We start from the raw sequence: 15,219 nt of genomic DNA, 5'->3' as shown, positions 1-15,219 counted from the left end.
TAAAAATAGGCTAACAAAAATCAATAGAATTATTATTTTTATGCCTAAAGAGGGATAAAAACACTCAGGAAAAAAATTGTGATTAAGGTTCTCATCATTCATGCATGAAAGGGTTAACATCACAAATTTTTGGTGACCCCAGACGTTCAAAACGGAGACTTTTTTTTGGCTAAAATTAATTTGTTTTTGATCATGTAATAGTTTGCTGTGCTATGTTGCAAATAAACGTTAATTTTAGACGAAATGTAATCTATATAATGTATATTATTATGGACGGAGGCAGAAAAGCCAGATGTAGATTACTGCACAAAGTGAGAATTTTATTTTCCTGCTCAGGATATGTACAGTCAGTCCAGCTTGGATTTACAAGGAGGTTCTACATACAGACCAATATGATCTACAGTAAAATAACAACAGCAGAAGAACCTACAGAATATAATGACTCCATATTTTCTTCTTGATCTGATGTGGAAAAAATAATATTACACTATGCCTATAAATAATGAGAACTTCAAATTTTTGTCTTTTGTCAAAAATTCCACAGTCTTGAATTGAATTAAGCAAAAAAAAATTAGCTTGAAAGACGGAAAAACTCTTGAATTAAGCCAAAAAAAGATCTTCAATTAAGTAAAAAAAATCTTCATTTAAGTAAAAAAAATCTCAAATTTAGCAAAAAATCTTGAATTAAGCCAAAAAAAAAAAAAAAACTTCAATTAAGTTAAAAAAAATCTTGAATCAAGCCAAAAAAAAACTTCAATGAAGTAAAAAAAAATCTTTAATTAAGCCCCCCCAAAAAAAACATCTTCAATGAAGTAAAAAAAATCTTAAATTAAGCCAAAAATAATAAAGACTTAATAATTTAAATTTTTGTCTTTGTTTTAGTGCAAAACATAACATTAAAGTTTGAAAATATTTACATTTACAAACTATCCTTTAACAATAAAACATGAATAACCTGAACAAACATGAACAACCTGAAATGTCTAAAGAAAAATCTGCACAATTTTAACTATTTTCTGCCTGTTACGAAGTGTTTAGTGTCTTTGTAGATCTGATCCATAATGCACATGTAGAAATGATAAGTTGAAGCATAATATTGTTAAAACTGCACTTATTTTTCTAAAAAAAAAGTCAGTTTTTTCGGATTATTCACATCTTTTTTTGTTTGGAAAGCTTATAAAAGTAAGTATTTTGATAATTTAATGTTGTTTTTTTTCCACTAAAACAGACAAAAATTTGGAGTTGTCATTATTTATAGGTTATTACGTTATTATTTTACTGGTCCAGCCCACTGGAGATCAAATCAGGCTGAATGTGGCCCCTGAAAGAAAATGAGTTTGAGACCCTGATCTACATGATCAGTAAATTAAATATAGGAAAATACCTGATTTACACAGAAAAAAATCAAACCAAAGAGGATAATATTACAATAAACTGTGATAAATCACTTAAGAAAAGTTAAATATAGAGGAAACAATTACATAATCAGTGAACTGAATATTAGAAAACAGATGATTTTCTCTGAAAAAATGCAAAATGCAGAAGATAATGTTATAAGAAATGGTGATAAATCATTTAGGGAAGGTTAAACAGAGAGAAAAATTCATTTGGGAACTGCCGTAAAAGTCGCACTGGGTCTGTATGGGTTAAAATGAACCTCATTGCAGCACTAGCATAAATGTGATATACGAGTCAAACCTCTTATGATCAGCCATCCCAGCTGTCAATTGTCCAAAAGCTTTAATCTTTTAAGTTTAGTTCATGTTTGACTACCATTGCCTGGAGGAACTACGTTATCCTGCCAAGCTCGTATTTCCTACAGACATGTATATGGTGCGCAGGAGCAGACGTTCAGTCAAACATGTATAGCAGTGAATAATAATATGACTAATAACTGATTTTCTTACTACCAAACTGTGGTTATCACTCTAATGAAATTCTCCATAAATCCTCTCCTCTGCAGAAGGCCTTGTTACTGGTGCTGGCAGAAAACAGTGGAACAGTTGCATCCTGCCAATCTAACCTCTTTTTGGTTGTACTTGATGGCAAGTTTAAGTCGGCTGAGATTCATGCGCTCCTCCAGTAAGCCTCTCTTGTCAACGTGATCCTCGCTGGACGTGTGATTGAGAATGACTTCGAGCTCTCGAGAGTTTCGAGCCTGAGCCAGCAGGTCCTTGGCAAACATCTTGCACTGCTTTGCCAGCTCCTCATAGTCATTCCTACAGATACAAGAGAGATTTGGATTATTATCAGCCCTCGACAATGAGGGAGAGAGGGTCTGCATTATCTGTGTCTGCATCTACGTATGAGTATTTGGGTGAATGGGATCATATCTGTGTGTGCTTACAGTTAACCCATAAAGACCCAGGACTACTTATTTTAACTTTTATTTTTTCTATATTTAACCTTTTTTAAGGGTTTTATCACCATTTCTTATAATATTATCCTCTGTATTTAGCATTTTTAAGTGAAAATCAGATATTTTTCTATATTTAATTCATTGATCATTTATATGTTCATAAAAGCAAAAGTAAAAAGAGTAAATTCAAAGGTTAACAAGCGGTGCCAGACACAACAAACCCCGCCCCTTGCACATATTGTAGCTTATTTTGGCATCGATACATCTGATGTCATCATGTCTTAAGCGTGCGCTGATGTCAGCATAGACAAATTTTGGCTATTAAAACTAAAAAGGGGGGAATTTTTTTTTTTTTTAATTCATAAAAATTTTTGAACTTCATTTCAGCATTTCAATTGCCTGTATATATGTGCCAAGTTGGAAATAGCTTGGAACAAAATTGATGATTTTATATATATATGAGATTTTGCTCATTGCAAGTAAATGGGAGAAAGAAAAAGATTTTAAAAATTCCTAAAAATTTTAACTTTGACCTACTTTTCTCAAAATGTAAGGACATCTATTCTGCCTCGCTGGCAACCTATAAACCAAATTTGGTATGAAGTCACCAAATAGTTTTCCTGTTACAGACATTTGAAATTTTGCCCATTAGAAGTAAATGGAAAAAAAAAAAAAGATTTTAAAAATTCATAAAAAAATTTAACTTTGACCTACTTTTCCCATAATGTAGTCACATCTATTTTACATCACTGGCAATCTATAAACCAAATTTGGTATGAATTCAACCAATAGTTTTGCTGTTACAGACATTTGAAATTTTGCCCATTATAAGTAAATGGGAAAAAAAAGATTTTAAAAATTCATAAAAAATTTTAACTTTGACCTACTTTTTCCAAAATGTAATCACATCTATTTTATGTCACTGGAAATCTATAAACCAAATTTGGTATGAATTCAACCAATAATTTTTCTGTTACAGACATTTGAAATTTTGCCCATTATAAGTAAATGGAGAAAAAAAAAGATTTTAACTAGAAGCACTCGGAGAGCGCAGACCTCCGCCAAGGCTGATCAGTGGCCCCCCCCGTGGGCCCCCCCACCCCCGATCACCACCAAAATTTAATCATTTCTTCCTTATCCCATTTCCAACAAACCCTGAAAATTTCATCAAAATCTGTCCATAACTTTTTGAGTTATGTTGCACACTAACAGACAGACAAACAGACAGACAGACAAACAAACCCTGGCAAAAACATAACCTCCTTGGCGGAGGTAAAAATTCATAAAAAATTTTAACTTTGACCTACTTTTTCCATAATGTAATCACATCTACTTTACGTCACTGGCAATCTCTAAACCAAATTCGGTATGAATTCAACCAATAGTTTTGCTGTTACAGACATTTGAAATTTTGCCCATTATAAGTAAATGGAAAAAAAAAAGATTTTAAAAATTCATAAAAAATTTTAACTTTGACCTACTTTTCCCAAAATGTAATCATATCTGTTTTAGGTCACTGGCAATCTATAAACCCAATTTGGTATGAATTCAACAAATAGTTTTTCTGCTAAAGTTTTAACAAACAAACAAAGAAACTAAACAAACCAAAAATAGTACCCCTTGCCTCCCCTTTGGGGGGTGAGGTAATTATATCAGAAACAGAGAAAACTATAGAAAAAATAACTTATTATACTTATGTTATTATATCAAAACTGAAGAAAAATTAACTTTTCCAGTAAAATCTACCATTAACTGAACATGAACCCAGTGTGTTCATCCACTGTCATTGATCCAACTCCATAGGTTTTACTGGTGAATCAATGTTGTGGAAGATGATGGTGTTGCCATGGTAACTACGGAGCCTCTGAACATCCAAATGGGTCATATCTGATGACCGTGAAACGACGACAAACTGCATTTTACATCAACCATTTCAACATATTGATAGGATTAGTGGATCAGCAGGTATTCAACAGTTTAGGTCAGTAGGTGGATGTTTGGGTCTTTATGGGTTAAACACGTTAGACAGACTTGCTCTGACACGCAAACCGATCAGCGGCGTACCTAAACTCCACCTCGACCAGGCTGAGCTCCTTCAGGTCGGCGCTCAGCTCAAAAGCCCTGAGTATAGGATCTTCCTCAGTCAGCATGATCAGAGAGGGGCTGGCCAGACAGCGGTAAATGTCCAAGCGGAACCTGATGAGGAAGTAGACACGGTGGCGATGAGAAAAGAAGGGGAAGAAATGTGAGGCAGAAAACAGCACAGATGGACCGGTGAAACATTAAGCCTCAGTCTAGCAGTTTCAGTTTTTTGCACCTGTTTTGACCTTTGAGTTGTTTCCCAGAAAAACTGCAGACTGACTCATTTATCTGGCTGTGTAGGAAGCTGCTGCGCCCAGAAGATAGAACAAAAATGCCCAGCAGAAGAGATCAGATACCCAAAAGCAATACTTCAACACTTTTAGATTTTTCTGCTTTTCCTTGAAATCTGTGTTTTTGCAGATTTCACATAAATAACCTAACATAGTCTGACAAAACCAGGTGTGCAGAAGGTGACAAATGGGACAGTGGGTGCCATCAAAACAAGAAGACTGAGCACTTTAGCTGACAGACCAAAAGATTCATAGCTGCTTTTAAGCTCTTACATACCAGAGCGAAGACCAAAACAATCATCCCATTAAATAACACAGGCAAAATCTAGAGCACAGGTGTCAAACATACAGCTCGCGGGCCAAAACCGGCACGCCAAAGGGTCTAATCCAGCCCAAGGGATGAATTTATAAAATGCGAAAATTTCTAAGATATTAACGATAATTTTCATTCAGGAGTCAAATTCAGCCCAATTCAATCTCAAATGGGTCAGATCAGTGAAATACTTACACAATAACCTATAAATCACAGGTGTCAAACATGCGGCCCGGGGGCCAAATCCGGCCCGCCAAAGAGTCCAATCCGGCCCATGGGATGAATTTGTGAAATGCAAAAATTACACTAAAGATATTAACAATCAGTGGTGTCAAAATCATTTTAATTCAGGTTCCACATACAGACACATACAGTCCAATTAGATTTCAAGTGGGTCAGAACCAGTAAATTACACTGGTCTACAATTTTTAGAAATGATTTGCTTCAGAGATTAAATGTGCTAAATGTTACATATTTTAATAAGATTAATTGGAAAATAAATGACAAAAGTGCCAGTTTGCTGATGTTTTCAAGGTATATGATTAAGTGTTATTACACATATATATTGGTTTATGTACATTTATATAATAGTTTTATAAATCTTCCACTAAATAGAACCTGTAAAGTGAATGTATTCTAATGTGCAGACAGTGTTTTGAAGTAGATCTTGTAGCTCTGAGACAAATATTCCTTTTGAGTCAAACCCATTCTCTCGTTAATTCTTGAATTTCACATTTTGACCCAAGGCTGTATCTTGGAAAGTTCAGCCAACCAGCATTTTTCACATGATTTTTCTTTATCAGTGACTCTCGTGGTAAAATTTCATTACTTTTATTCTGGAAGCATTTTCCTTGTAGACCAGTGATATTATCATAATAACCTATAAATAATGACAACGCCAAATTCTTTCTTTGTTTTTTTGGTGTAAAAAAAGTAAAATTACATGAAAATGTTTACATTACCAAACTATACTTTTACAAACCCGCCAACGGGTCCAGTCCAGCCCATGGGATGAATTTGATGAAATGCGAAAATTATACTGAAGATATTAACAATCAATGGTGTCAAAATCATTTTAATTCAGGTTCCATGTACAGACACATACAGTCCAATTAGATTTCAAGTGGGTCAGAACCAGTAGAATATTATCATTATAACCTATAAATAAAAACAACCCCAAATTTTCTCTGTGTTTTTTGGTGTAAAAAAGTAAAATTACATGAAAATATTTATAAAATGTGAATAACCTGAACAAATATGAACAAACGAAAATGTCTTAAGAAAAGTAAATGCAATTTTACCAATATTCCGCCAATTACTCAATGTTTTATGCGATTGTAATGCACATGTGTAAATGATGAACTGATAAACCGAGGCAGAATATTGTTAAAATTGCACTTGTTTTTCTTAAGACAATTCAAGTTGTTGATGTTATTCAGATTTTTAAGGAAACTTTGTAGATGTAAACCTGATCATAATATAAATTTACGTTTTTCACTGTTATTATTTTACTGGTCCGACCCACTGGAGATCAAATTGGGCTGAATGTTGAACTGAACTAAAATGAGTTTGACACCCCCGCTATAAATAATAACAACTCCGCCTTTTTGGCAGGCTTTGAAAAAAAGCATGGAGAAAATGTTCAAAGTCCAATTTCCATTCACATTTGAATCTATATACTTGGGAAAAGAGAAGCAGTAGATAACACATTCACGGGATAAATAAATATCTATTCAGAATATTGTCGGTGGCAGGTAAAAAAAACCATCACTAAGAAGTAGCTAAAAAAGGATGCACCAAAAACAGGGGACTGGATAGAGGTTATAGATGACATCTACAGGATGGGGAAGTTGACTTTCTCTGTCAGACTTGATTCAGACAAATTCACCAATTATTGGAAAAACTGGGTTGATTTTATAACACTATTATGAGGCGATTTTACTTGATAAAAGTAATATGCATATAGATCCATGTAAACCCTTAGTTTGTGCTACATACTTTAAATCACAGGCGTCAAACATGCGGCCCGGGGGCCAAAACCGGCCCGCCAAAGGGTCCAATCCGGCCCACGGGATGAATTTGCAAAGAGCAAGTTAGGGCATCAAACTCAAAAATAATATCATAATAACTAGGGATGTCTGATATTGGCTTTTTTGCCAAAAACCGATATGCCGATATTGTCCAACCCTTAATTTCTGATTCCAATATCTACCAATACCGCTGCCGATATATGTGGGATATTAAACTAATTTTAGGTGACATCACATATGTCCTGTCATGGAATTAACACATCATGCCTAATTTTATTGTGATGCCCCATTGGATGCATTCTCAAATGCAACAAGGCTTTCAAAATGTAAACACTGTCTGTGCAAAGAACACATACTTCAACTTAAGTTGTGGAAAAAATGTCATATTTATTTATTTTCTCCACCTCCCTCCATGAGTCTATTACAGTGTGGCAACTCTACTGTACAATTTTGAAAACTGCACATTTCTTTCAGCTACAAACAATGCTTCATTTCCGCATCAGTAAATGCCGGCAAAATCAAGGCATTATTTTATCGGTTTTAATGACAGGTAAAAAAAAATGACAAAGATACTTACCGATATTACATTTTTATGCCAATATCGGGCCGATAATATTGGTGGGCTGATATTATCGTACATCCCTAACAATAACCTATAAATAATGACAACACCTATTTTTCTCTTTGACTTAGTGCAAAAAACATTAAATTAGGAAAATATTTACATTAAGAAACTATACTTTAACAATAAAATATGAATAACCTGAACAAATATGAACAACCTTAAACGTCTAAAGAAAATTAAGCACAGTTTTAACAATATTCTTCCTGTTACTTAATGTTTTGCGCCTTTGTGGATCTGATCTGTAATGCATATGTATAAATAATAAATCGAGGAATAATATTGATAAAATTGTACTTACATTTCTTAACAAATTCCATTTTTTCCTTTTTGTTTGAATAGTTTTTAAGTGTAAATATTGGCATAATTTAATGTTATTTTTTGCACTAAAACAATTTGGAGTGGTCATTATTTATTGGCTATCATGCTATTATTGTACTGGTCTGGCCCACTTCAGATTAAATTGGGCTGAATGTGGCCCCCGAAAGAAAATGAGTTTGACACCTCTGCTTCAAATGTTCAGTGTTCATCTTATACAGGGGAAAAGAATGGAATGTGAAATATACTTTAACTATATTTTGGGTTGCTTTGTATATTTTTACTATTTCTGTCAACGCTCCCCTGTTTGAGTATGTTTTTGGTTTTTTTGTTTATTTTTCTTTACAAACATAGAAGTCATGTACACGATGTAAAATGCTAAGATAATGCTGACTGAAAAAAATAATAATAAAAAGAAAATTACAAAAAAAATAATGACAACTCCAAATGTTTCTCTTTGTTTTAGTGTAAAAAAAAAAGGAAGTAGTAGTATTTTTTTTTTTTTTTTTTTTACAAAAAATTTGAATAACCTGAACTAATATGAACAACATGAAATGTCTTAAGAAAAATAAGTGTAAATTTTTTTTTATAATATTCTGTCTGTTACTGAATGTTTTGTATATTTGTAGAACCACTGTGATCTATAAGTTGTAGTGAACATGTGTAAATGATAAACTGAGGCATAATATTGTTAAAATTGCATTTATTTTTCTTTAATACATTTTACTTTGTCATGTTGTTCACATTTTTTTAAGTTTGTAGATGTAAACATTTTCTTAACTTTTTTTGCTCAAAAACATAATAAAAAGTTTGGATTTAATTTTTTTATGTGTATATATTATGTTATATTTTTTCTGGTCTGGCCCACTTCAGATCATATTGTGCTAAATGTGACCCCTGAACTAAAATGCCTTAGAGGGACAGTGGTGCAAATGTACTTAAAACCCCAAAAACCAAAATATCATGACATTTTCTGAACTTTATTGAAGAGGTCTGTACCTGGAGTGGCGTAAGCTGTCTTTTTTGTTTTTGGCATTGCAGAGCGTGCACTCGCAGCCTACAGCATGAGGCCGGGGGAGTGAGATGTCCTGTTTGAGCAGCATAGTCAGGATCTCATAGTTATTCCTGTGGGCTGCCAGGATGACAGGAGCCACGTCCATAGTGGTCGAATACTCAGGGTTTTGAATACGCTGCATCAGTTTCTGAAAAAGACAAGAAAGTGCTGATGAGAACTCCAGTTTCATTTTCTTTAAAAGATGTAACCCTTTAAACCCTGAGCCTAAAATAGTCCGTCTGGACTTCTTTTTTCTTATTTTAACTATAAAAAGATTAGAAAATATGCTGTAAATGAGTCCTTTTGCCCATTCTCCCAGAGCACATAGAACTTTCAGAATCTAGCAGTCATTTACAATCAGGTTTCCTACACATTTGAAATTTCTAAATTCCATACTTTTTCCAGACACTAATTTCCAGATGTCTTAGTAAAAGAAAAAAAAAATCCAACCAGTCTTTATATTTGGGGTTTATGAGCCAGTCATCAGAGCATTTACATGAGTTCTGCCAACGATCATACAAGGCATGTTGAGGATCTCGCTCATGAACAGTGTGTGGACATCACCTGTCCGTCAAAGCAGCAGTGAAACTTGATGACACCTGGGCGGGCCTTAAAATGGGCAGGACGATAAGAGCAGAAGGCGGGACATTCAACTTGTCAATCTGCCCAAATGTTTTTTGGGATGCATAGGTGTCAAACATGCGGGCCGGGGGCCAAAACCAGCCCGCCAAAGGGTCCAATCCGGCCCACGGGATGAATTTGCACAGTGCAAGTTAGGGCATCAAACTCAAAAATGATATCCTAATAACCCATAAATAATGACAACACCAATTTTTTTTCTTTGTTTTAGTGCAAAAAACATTAAATTATGAAAATGTTTACATTAACAAACTATCCTTTAACAATAAAATGTGAATATCCTGAACAAATATGAACAACCTGAAATGTCTAAAGAAAATTAAGCACAATTTTAAGAATATTCTGCCTGTTACTAAGGGTTTTGTGCCTTTGTACATCGGATCTGTAATGCATATGTATAAATGATAAGTCAAGGCAAAATATTGTTAAAATTGTACTTATTTTTCTTAACAAATTTTTATTTTTTTTCAGGTTATTCACATCCTTTTTGTTTGGATAGTTTGTAAATGTAAATATTGGCATAATTGGATGTCATTTTTTGCACTAAATCAGTTTAGAGTTGTCATTATTTACTGGCTATCATGCTGTTATTTTACTGGTTCGGCCCACTTCAGATTAAATTGGGCTGAATGTGGCCCCCGGAAGAAAATGAGTTGGACACCCCTGGCCTACTGTATGCGCTCTCACACTAGCAAGCACTTTAAAAAAACAGATCGATCTATTTCTTTTTTTTGGATATTCATAATTTGATGTTTTAGAAAACAGAACAGTGGTAACAGTCTTGGAAATGTGAATATTTTTCCATCATTTGTTTCCATTTTCCACACTTTTCCGACCTGGAAATTTATCAAATCAAATTCCATACTTTTCCATTCTTTCCATACTTGCGTAGGAACCTTGTACAATTTACTGCATGTTATAATTCCGCTAAAACTGTGTCTTCTCCATCTTTGTGAGTGAAATTACCGTAATGATCCAGGTCTCAGGTTTCAGAAACGGTTGGAATTTTTCCAACGACACAAACAGTTGAAAGAGTTACAACTATCCAAACTGTACATGGGTGTGTCAGCGATGACACGCCAGGGTTTAAAGCCCTATCAGCCCGCCCGCGGGCCGAAAAAGTTGTATTAACCCTTTCATGCATAGGCCACTCCAGTGGACAGTTCTTCTCCAGCTGTTCTCTTGTATATTCATGGGTTTTATTGTTTTAGTTCCATATGAGCCAACACAGTGGACACTTACGCACCATCCCATACACTGACATTCAGACCATTACTGTAACTTTGCTGTTCTTGATAAACCTGATCTGCACTAACATGTTTAAGTGTAAATCAATTGTTATTTGTTAGACAAGAAGTTTTTTGACTGAAGTGAGTAATTACTAGCATTAGAATATGTTAAAATGTGAGAAGACATCAGATTAGCAGCATAAAAATGTTTTTATTTCATTGTTTTCATATCACTTTCTGATCTTGGGTTTTAAACATGTTTCTTTACTTCAAAAATTAGATGCATGGATATTTTTGTAACTCCATAGGAAAAAAAAACTTGATCGCATTGTTTTTTTCATGCCTAAGGAGGAATAAAAACACTAAAGAAAAAAATCTTGACTAAGGTTCATGCATGAAAGGGTTAATATTCATCTACTATAAAAAATATAATAAATCAGGACAATTAATGTTTTTTTTCAACTTTTGCTCAAAGTTTAGACCCTAATGTTAATAAAAGTACATCAAAAGTGTATTTTAGTGCAAACTTTAATGTTCAAACATGCTTTTTAATCTTTGTGGAGTGAAATATACGCGAACAATTCATTTATACATGTCATCGTCAATCCAGCCAAAAAAGAAACAGGCGAGGATAAAAAATTCTAATTTCTCTTTTAGTTTGTTACAGTTTACTCAGGCATAGTAATAGATACAATATTTTAGACAATGGGAATAGATTCTGTGAGGTCTCTAAATGTCCGTAGACACCAAGAACATCCATATGAACCTTATTATTGTGAAGTAATTCTTCATTTACTTTGGGTATGTCTTTTTAGGCGTTTTTTCCCTGAAAATATGGTCAGGGTTTAACAGGTTAACCCTTTCATGCATTAATCGTGAGAACCTTAGTCAAGATTTTTTTCTCCAGTGTTTTTATTCCTCCTTAGACATGAAAAAAACAATGTGATCAAGGTTTTTTTTTCTGTGCAGTTTCAAAAATATCCATGCATTTAATTTTTGAAGTAAAGAAACGTGTTTAATCTGATGTCTTCTCACATTTTAACATATTCTAATGCTAGTAATTCCTCACTTCATCGAGATAATGTGGAAAAAAAAAAAAAAACATTCTTGTCTAACAAATAACAACTGATTTACACTCAAACATGTTAGTGCAGATCAAGTTTATCAAGAACAGCACAGTTACAGTAATGGTATGAATGTCAGGATATGAAATGATGTGTAAGTGTCCACTGTGTTGGCTGATATGGAACTAAAACAACTAAACCCATTAATATACAAGAGAACAGCTGGAGAAGAACTGTCCACTGGAGTGACTTATGCATGAAAGGGTTAAAGAGTTAAAGTAAAGTTAAAAGCTGCCCGCATCAAATTCAAATCTTTAATCCTAGCCTACAAAATTCTCTGTGGGTCTGCTCCTACCTACTTAGGTGCACTGATAAAAGTTTACGTGGCCCCATGACCACTCCGCTCCTCTGGGGAACGTTGTCTGGTGGTCCCCAGACCTTGTACAAGACAATCCAGACTCTTTTCATGGGTCGTTCCACGTTGGTGGAATGCTCTACCGAGTACTACGAGAACAGAGGCGTCCCTGCCTATCTTCAAGAAGCTCCTGAAGACCCAGCTCTTCCGAGAGCACCTCCTATCCTAGCACTTTTCAAACATTCCATTTTAAATATTCTAATAGGGTTTTTCCCAGGATTATCACAGATTCTCCCAGGATTATCTCTGGACCTGCTGCGGTGGTCCTGCCTCTCCCCTGCCCTCATCATCACCACTCACTTATCCTCAACTGCCTCCATGTGTCTCCCCCTACAGGGTGGGGAAGCAAAATTTACAAGGAACATTTAGTTGTTTTTTCTCAGCAGGCACTACGTCAGTTGTTTTGAAACCAAACATATATTGATGTCATAATCATACCTAACACTATTATCCATACCTTTTCAGAAACTTTTGCCCATATGAGTAATCAGGAAAGCAAACGTCAAAGAGTGTGTGATTTGCTGAATGCACTCGTCACACCAAAGGAGATTTCAAAAATAGTTGGAGTGTCCATAAAGACTGTTTAGAATGGAAAGAAGAGAATGACTATGAGCAAAACTATTACGAGAAAGTCTGGAAGTGGAGGAAGCAACAAAAAACGTACCAAAGCTTTTAGTAAAGCTCTCAAATTCAAAATCCTAAAGGAACCAAATCCATGAGAAAAATGGCAATTGAACTTGAGGTAGACAACAACCGTTAGAAATGCAGTAAAATATGATTTGAAGTTCAAATCTTACACAAGAACACCAAAACACTTGTTGACAACAGCAACAAATCCAACATTAGTAATTTTTGGGAATCATGTTTATGGCCGCCTTCTAGCCCAGATCTAAACCCTCTGGATTCTGCTATTTGGGGCGTTTTAGAACATGCTACCAATAGAACATCACACAGCAATGTCGACTTTCTTAAAGATACTATTAAAGAAGAACGGGGGAAGTTGTCACCTGAATATTTTAGGAACAATTGCACAAGTTTCAGGAAGTGTGTGAAGGCAGTTATTGAGAAAGAAGGAGGACACATAGAATAAAAACATTTTCTATTATGTCAATTTTCTTGTGGCAAATAAATTCTCATGACTTTCAATAAACTAATTGGTCATACACTGTCTTTCAATCCCTGCCTCAAAATATTGTAAATTTTGCTTCCCCACCCTGTACTCCCCCCTTCTCCCCCTCTCCCTCAGTCTCTATCTCTATCGCTCTCTCTTTTTCTCTTTCTTTACTCTCTCTCTTTAACCCCAACTGGTCAAGGCAGACATCCATCCTCCAGGAGTCTGGGTCTGCTCCAGGTTTCTGCTGTTAAAGGGAAGTTTTTCCTTCCACTGTCACCAGTCACAAGTGTTTGCTCCTGGAGGATTCTGTTGGGTTTCTGTAAATTGGCTTAGAGTCTGGTTTTGACCAACTCTATATGTAAAGTGTCATGAGATAACTTTTTGTGATCTGGCGCTATAAACAGGGTGGGGAAGCAAAATTTACAATGAACATTTAGTTGTTTTTTCTCAGCAGGCACTACGTCAGTTGTTTTGAAACCAAACATATATTGATGTCATAATCATACCTAACACTATTATCCATACCTTTTCAGAAACTTTTGCCCATATGAGTAATCAGGAAAGCAAACGTCAAGGAGTGTGTGATTTGCTGAATGCACTCGTCACACCAAAGGAGATTTCAAAAATAGTTGGAGTGTCCATAAAGACTGTTTATAATGGAAAGAAGAGAATGACTATGAGCAAAACTATTACGAGAAAGTCTGGAAGATACTATTAAAGAAGAATGGGAGAAGTTGTCACCTGAATATTTGAGGAACACTTGCGCAAGTTTTAGGAAGCGTGTGAAGGCAGTTATTGAGAAAGAAGGAGGACACATAGAATAAAAACATTTTCTATTATGTACATTTTCTTGTGGTAAATAAATTCTCATGACTTTCAATAAACTAATTGGTCATACACTGTCTTTCAATCCCTGCCTCAAAATATTGTAAATTTTGCTTCCCCACCCTGTACTTCAAAACACTGTCTGCACATTAGAATACATTCACTTTACAGGTTGTATTTAGTGGAAGATTTATAAAACTATTATATAAATGTACATAAACCAATATATATATATATGTGTAATAACACTTAATCATATACTTTGAAAACATCAGCAAACCGGCACTTTTGTCATTTATTTTCCAATTAATCTGATTAAAATACATAACATTTAGCACATTTAATCTCTGAAGCAAATCGTTTCTAAAAAATTGTAGACCAGTGTAACTTTTAAATAATGAAAACTACAAAAAAAAATTTTATCTTTGTTTTAGTGCCTCAAAATATTGTAAATTTTGCTTCCCCACCCTGTAAATAAAATTTGATTGATTGAGTGATTTGATTGGTTTTCCCCTGTAAGTCGCTTTGGAAAAAAGCGTCTGCCAAATGCATAAACATAAACATAAACACATAAAATGAGAAGACTAACAGCAATGGAAGGCTTGGACGATCGCCTCGGCCTGTGATTGAGGAGGATGTCGACGGCTCCCACCACCTCCGAGTCTATGGCAACCAGCAACGCATCTGTGGCCTACACAGAAACAAACACATCACTTCATGCATACCATTAGCGAACACATGGCAGAATTCAACTGAAAGAGCTCTTGTTCTCCCCCCCCCCGCCCCAGCGCGCGATTGCGATCACTACCTGGCAGCCATGTTCCAGGAGAAGCTGCAGAATATCTAGATTTTCATTTTCAATAGC

General features: G+C 34.9%; 1 protein-coding gene across 1 annotated transcript in view; it reads right to left on the bottom strand.

Moving 5' to 3' along the window:
- Window positions 1–15,219, bottom strand: part of trpc1 (transient receptor potential cation channel, subfamily C, member 1) — a 63,936-nt gene that overhangs the window by 47,245 nt on the left and 1,472 nt on the right. Inside the window, exons 2-6 of the mRNA XM_030123507.1 lie at window positions 15,163–15,219; window positions 14,944–15,045; window positions 9,014–9,216; window positions 4,424–4,555; window positions 2,024–2,219 (exon numbers count right to left, since the gene is read on the bottom strand). The exon at window positions 15,163–15,219 is cut by the window's right edge and continues 98 nt beyond it. Coding sequence (XP_029979367.1) covers window positions 2,024–2,219; window positions 4,424–4,555; window positions 9,014–9,216; window positions 14,944–15,045; window positions 15,163–15,219 — 690 coding nt within the window. The remainder of the gene's footprint in view (window positions 1–2,023; window positions 2,220–4,423; window positions 4,556–9,013; window positions 9,217–14,943; window positions 15,046–15,162) is intronic.

Source organism: Sphaeramia orbicularis, chromosome 20 (assembly GCF_902148855.1).
Source record: "Sphaeramia orbicularis chromosome 20, fSphaOr1.1, whole genome shotgun sequence".
NCBI lineage: Eukaryota > Metazoa > Chordata > Actinopteri > Kurtiformes > Apogonidae > Sphaeramia > Sphaeramia orbicularis.
The sequence above is the reverse complement of the archived record's forward strand: the minus strand, read 5'-3'. Positions and strand labels throughout refer to the sequence as shown.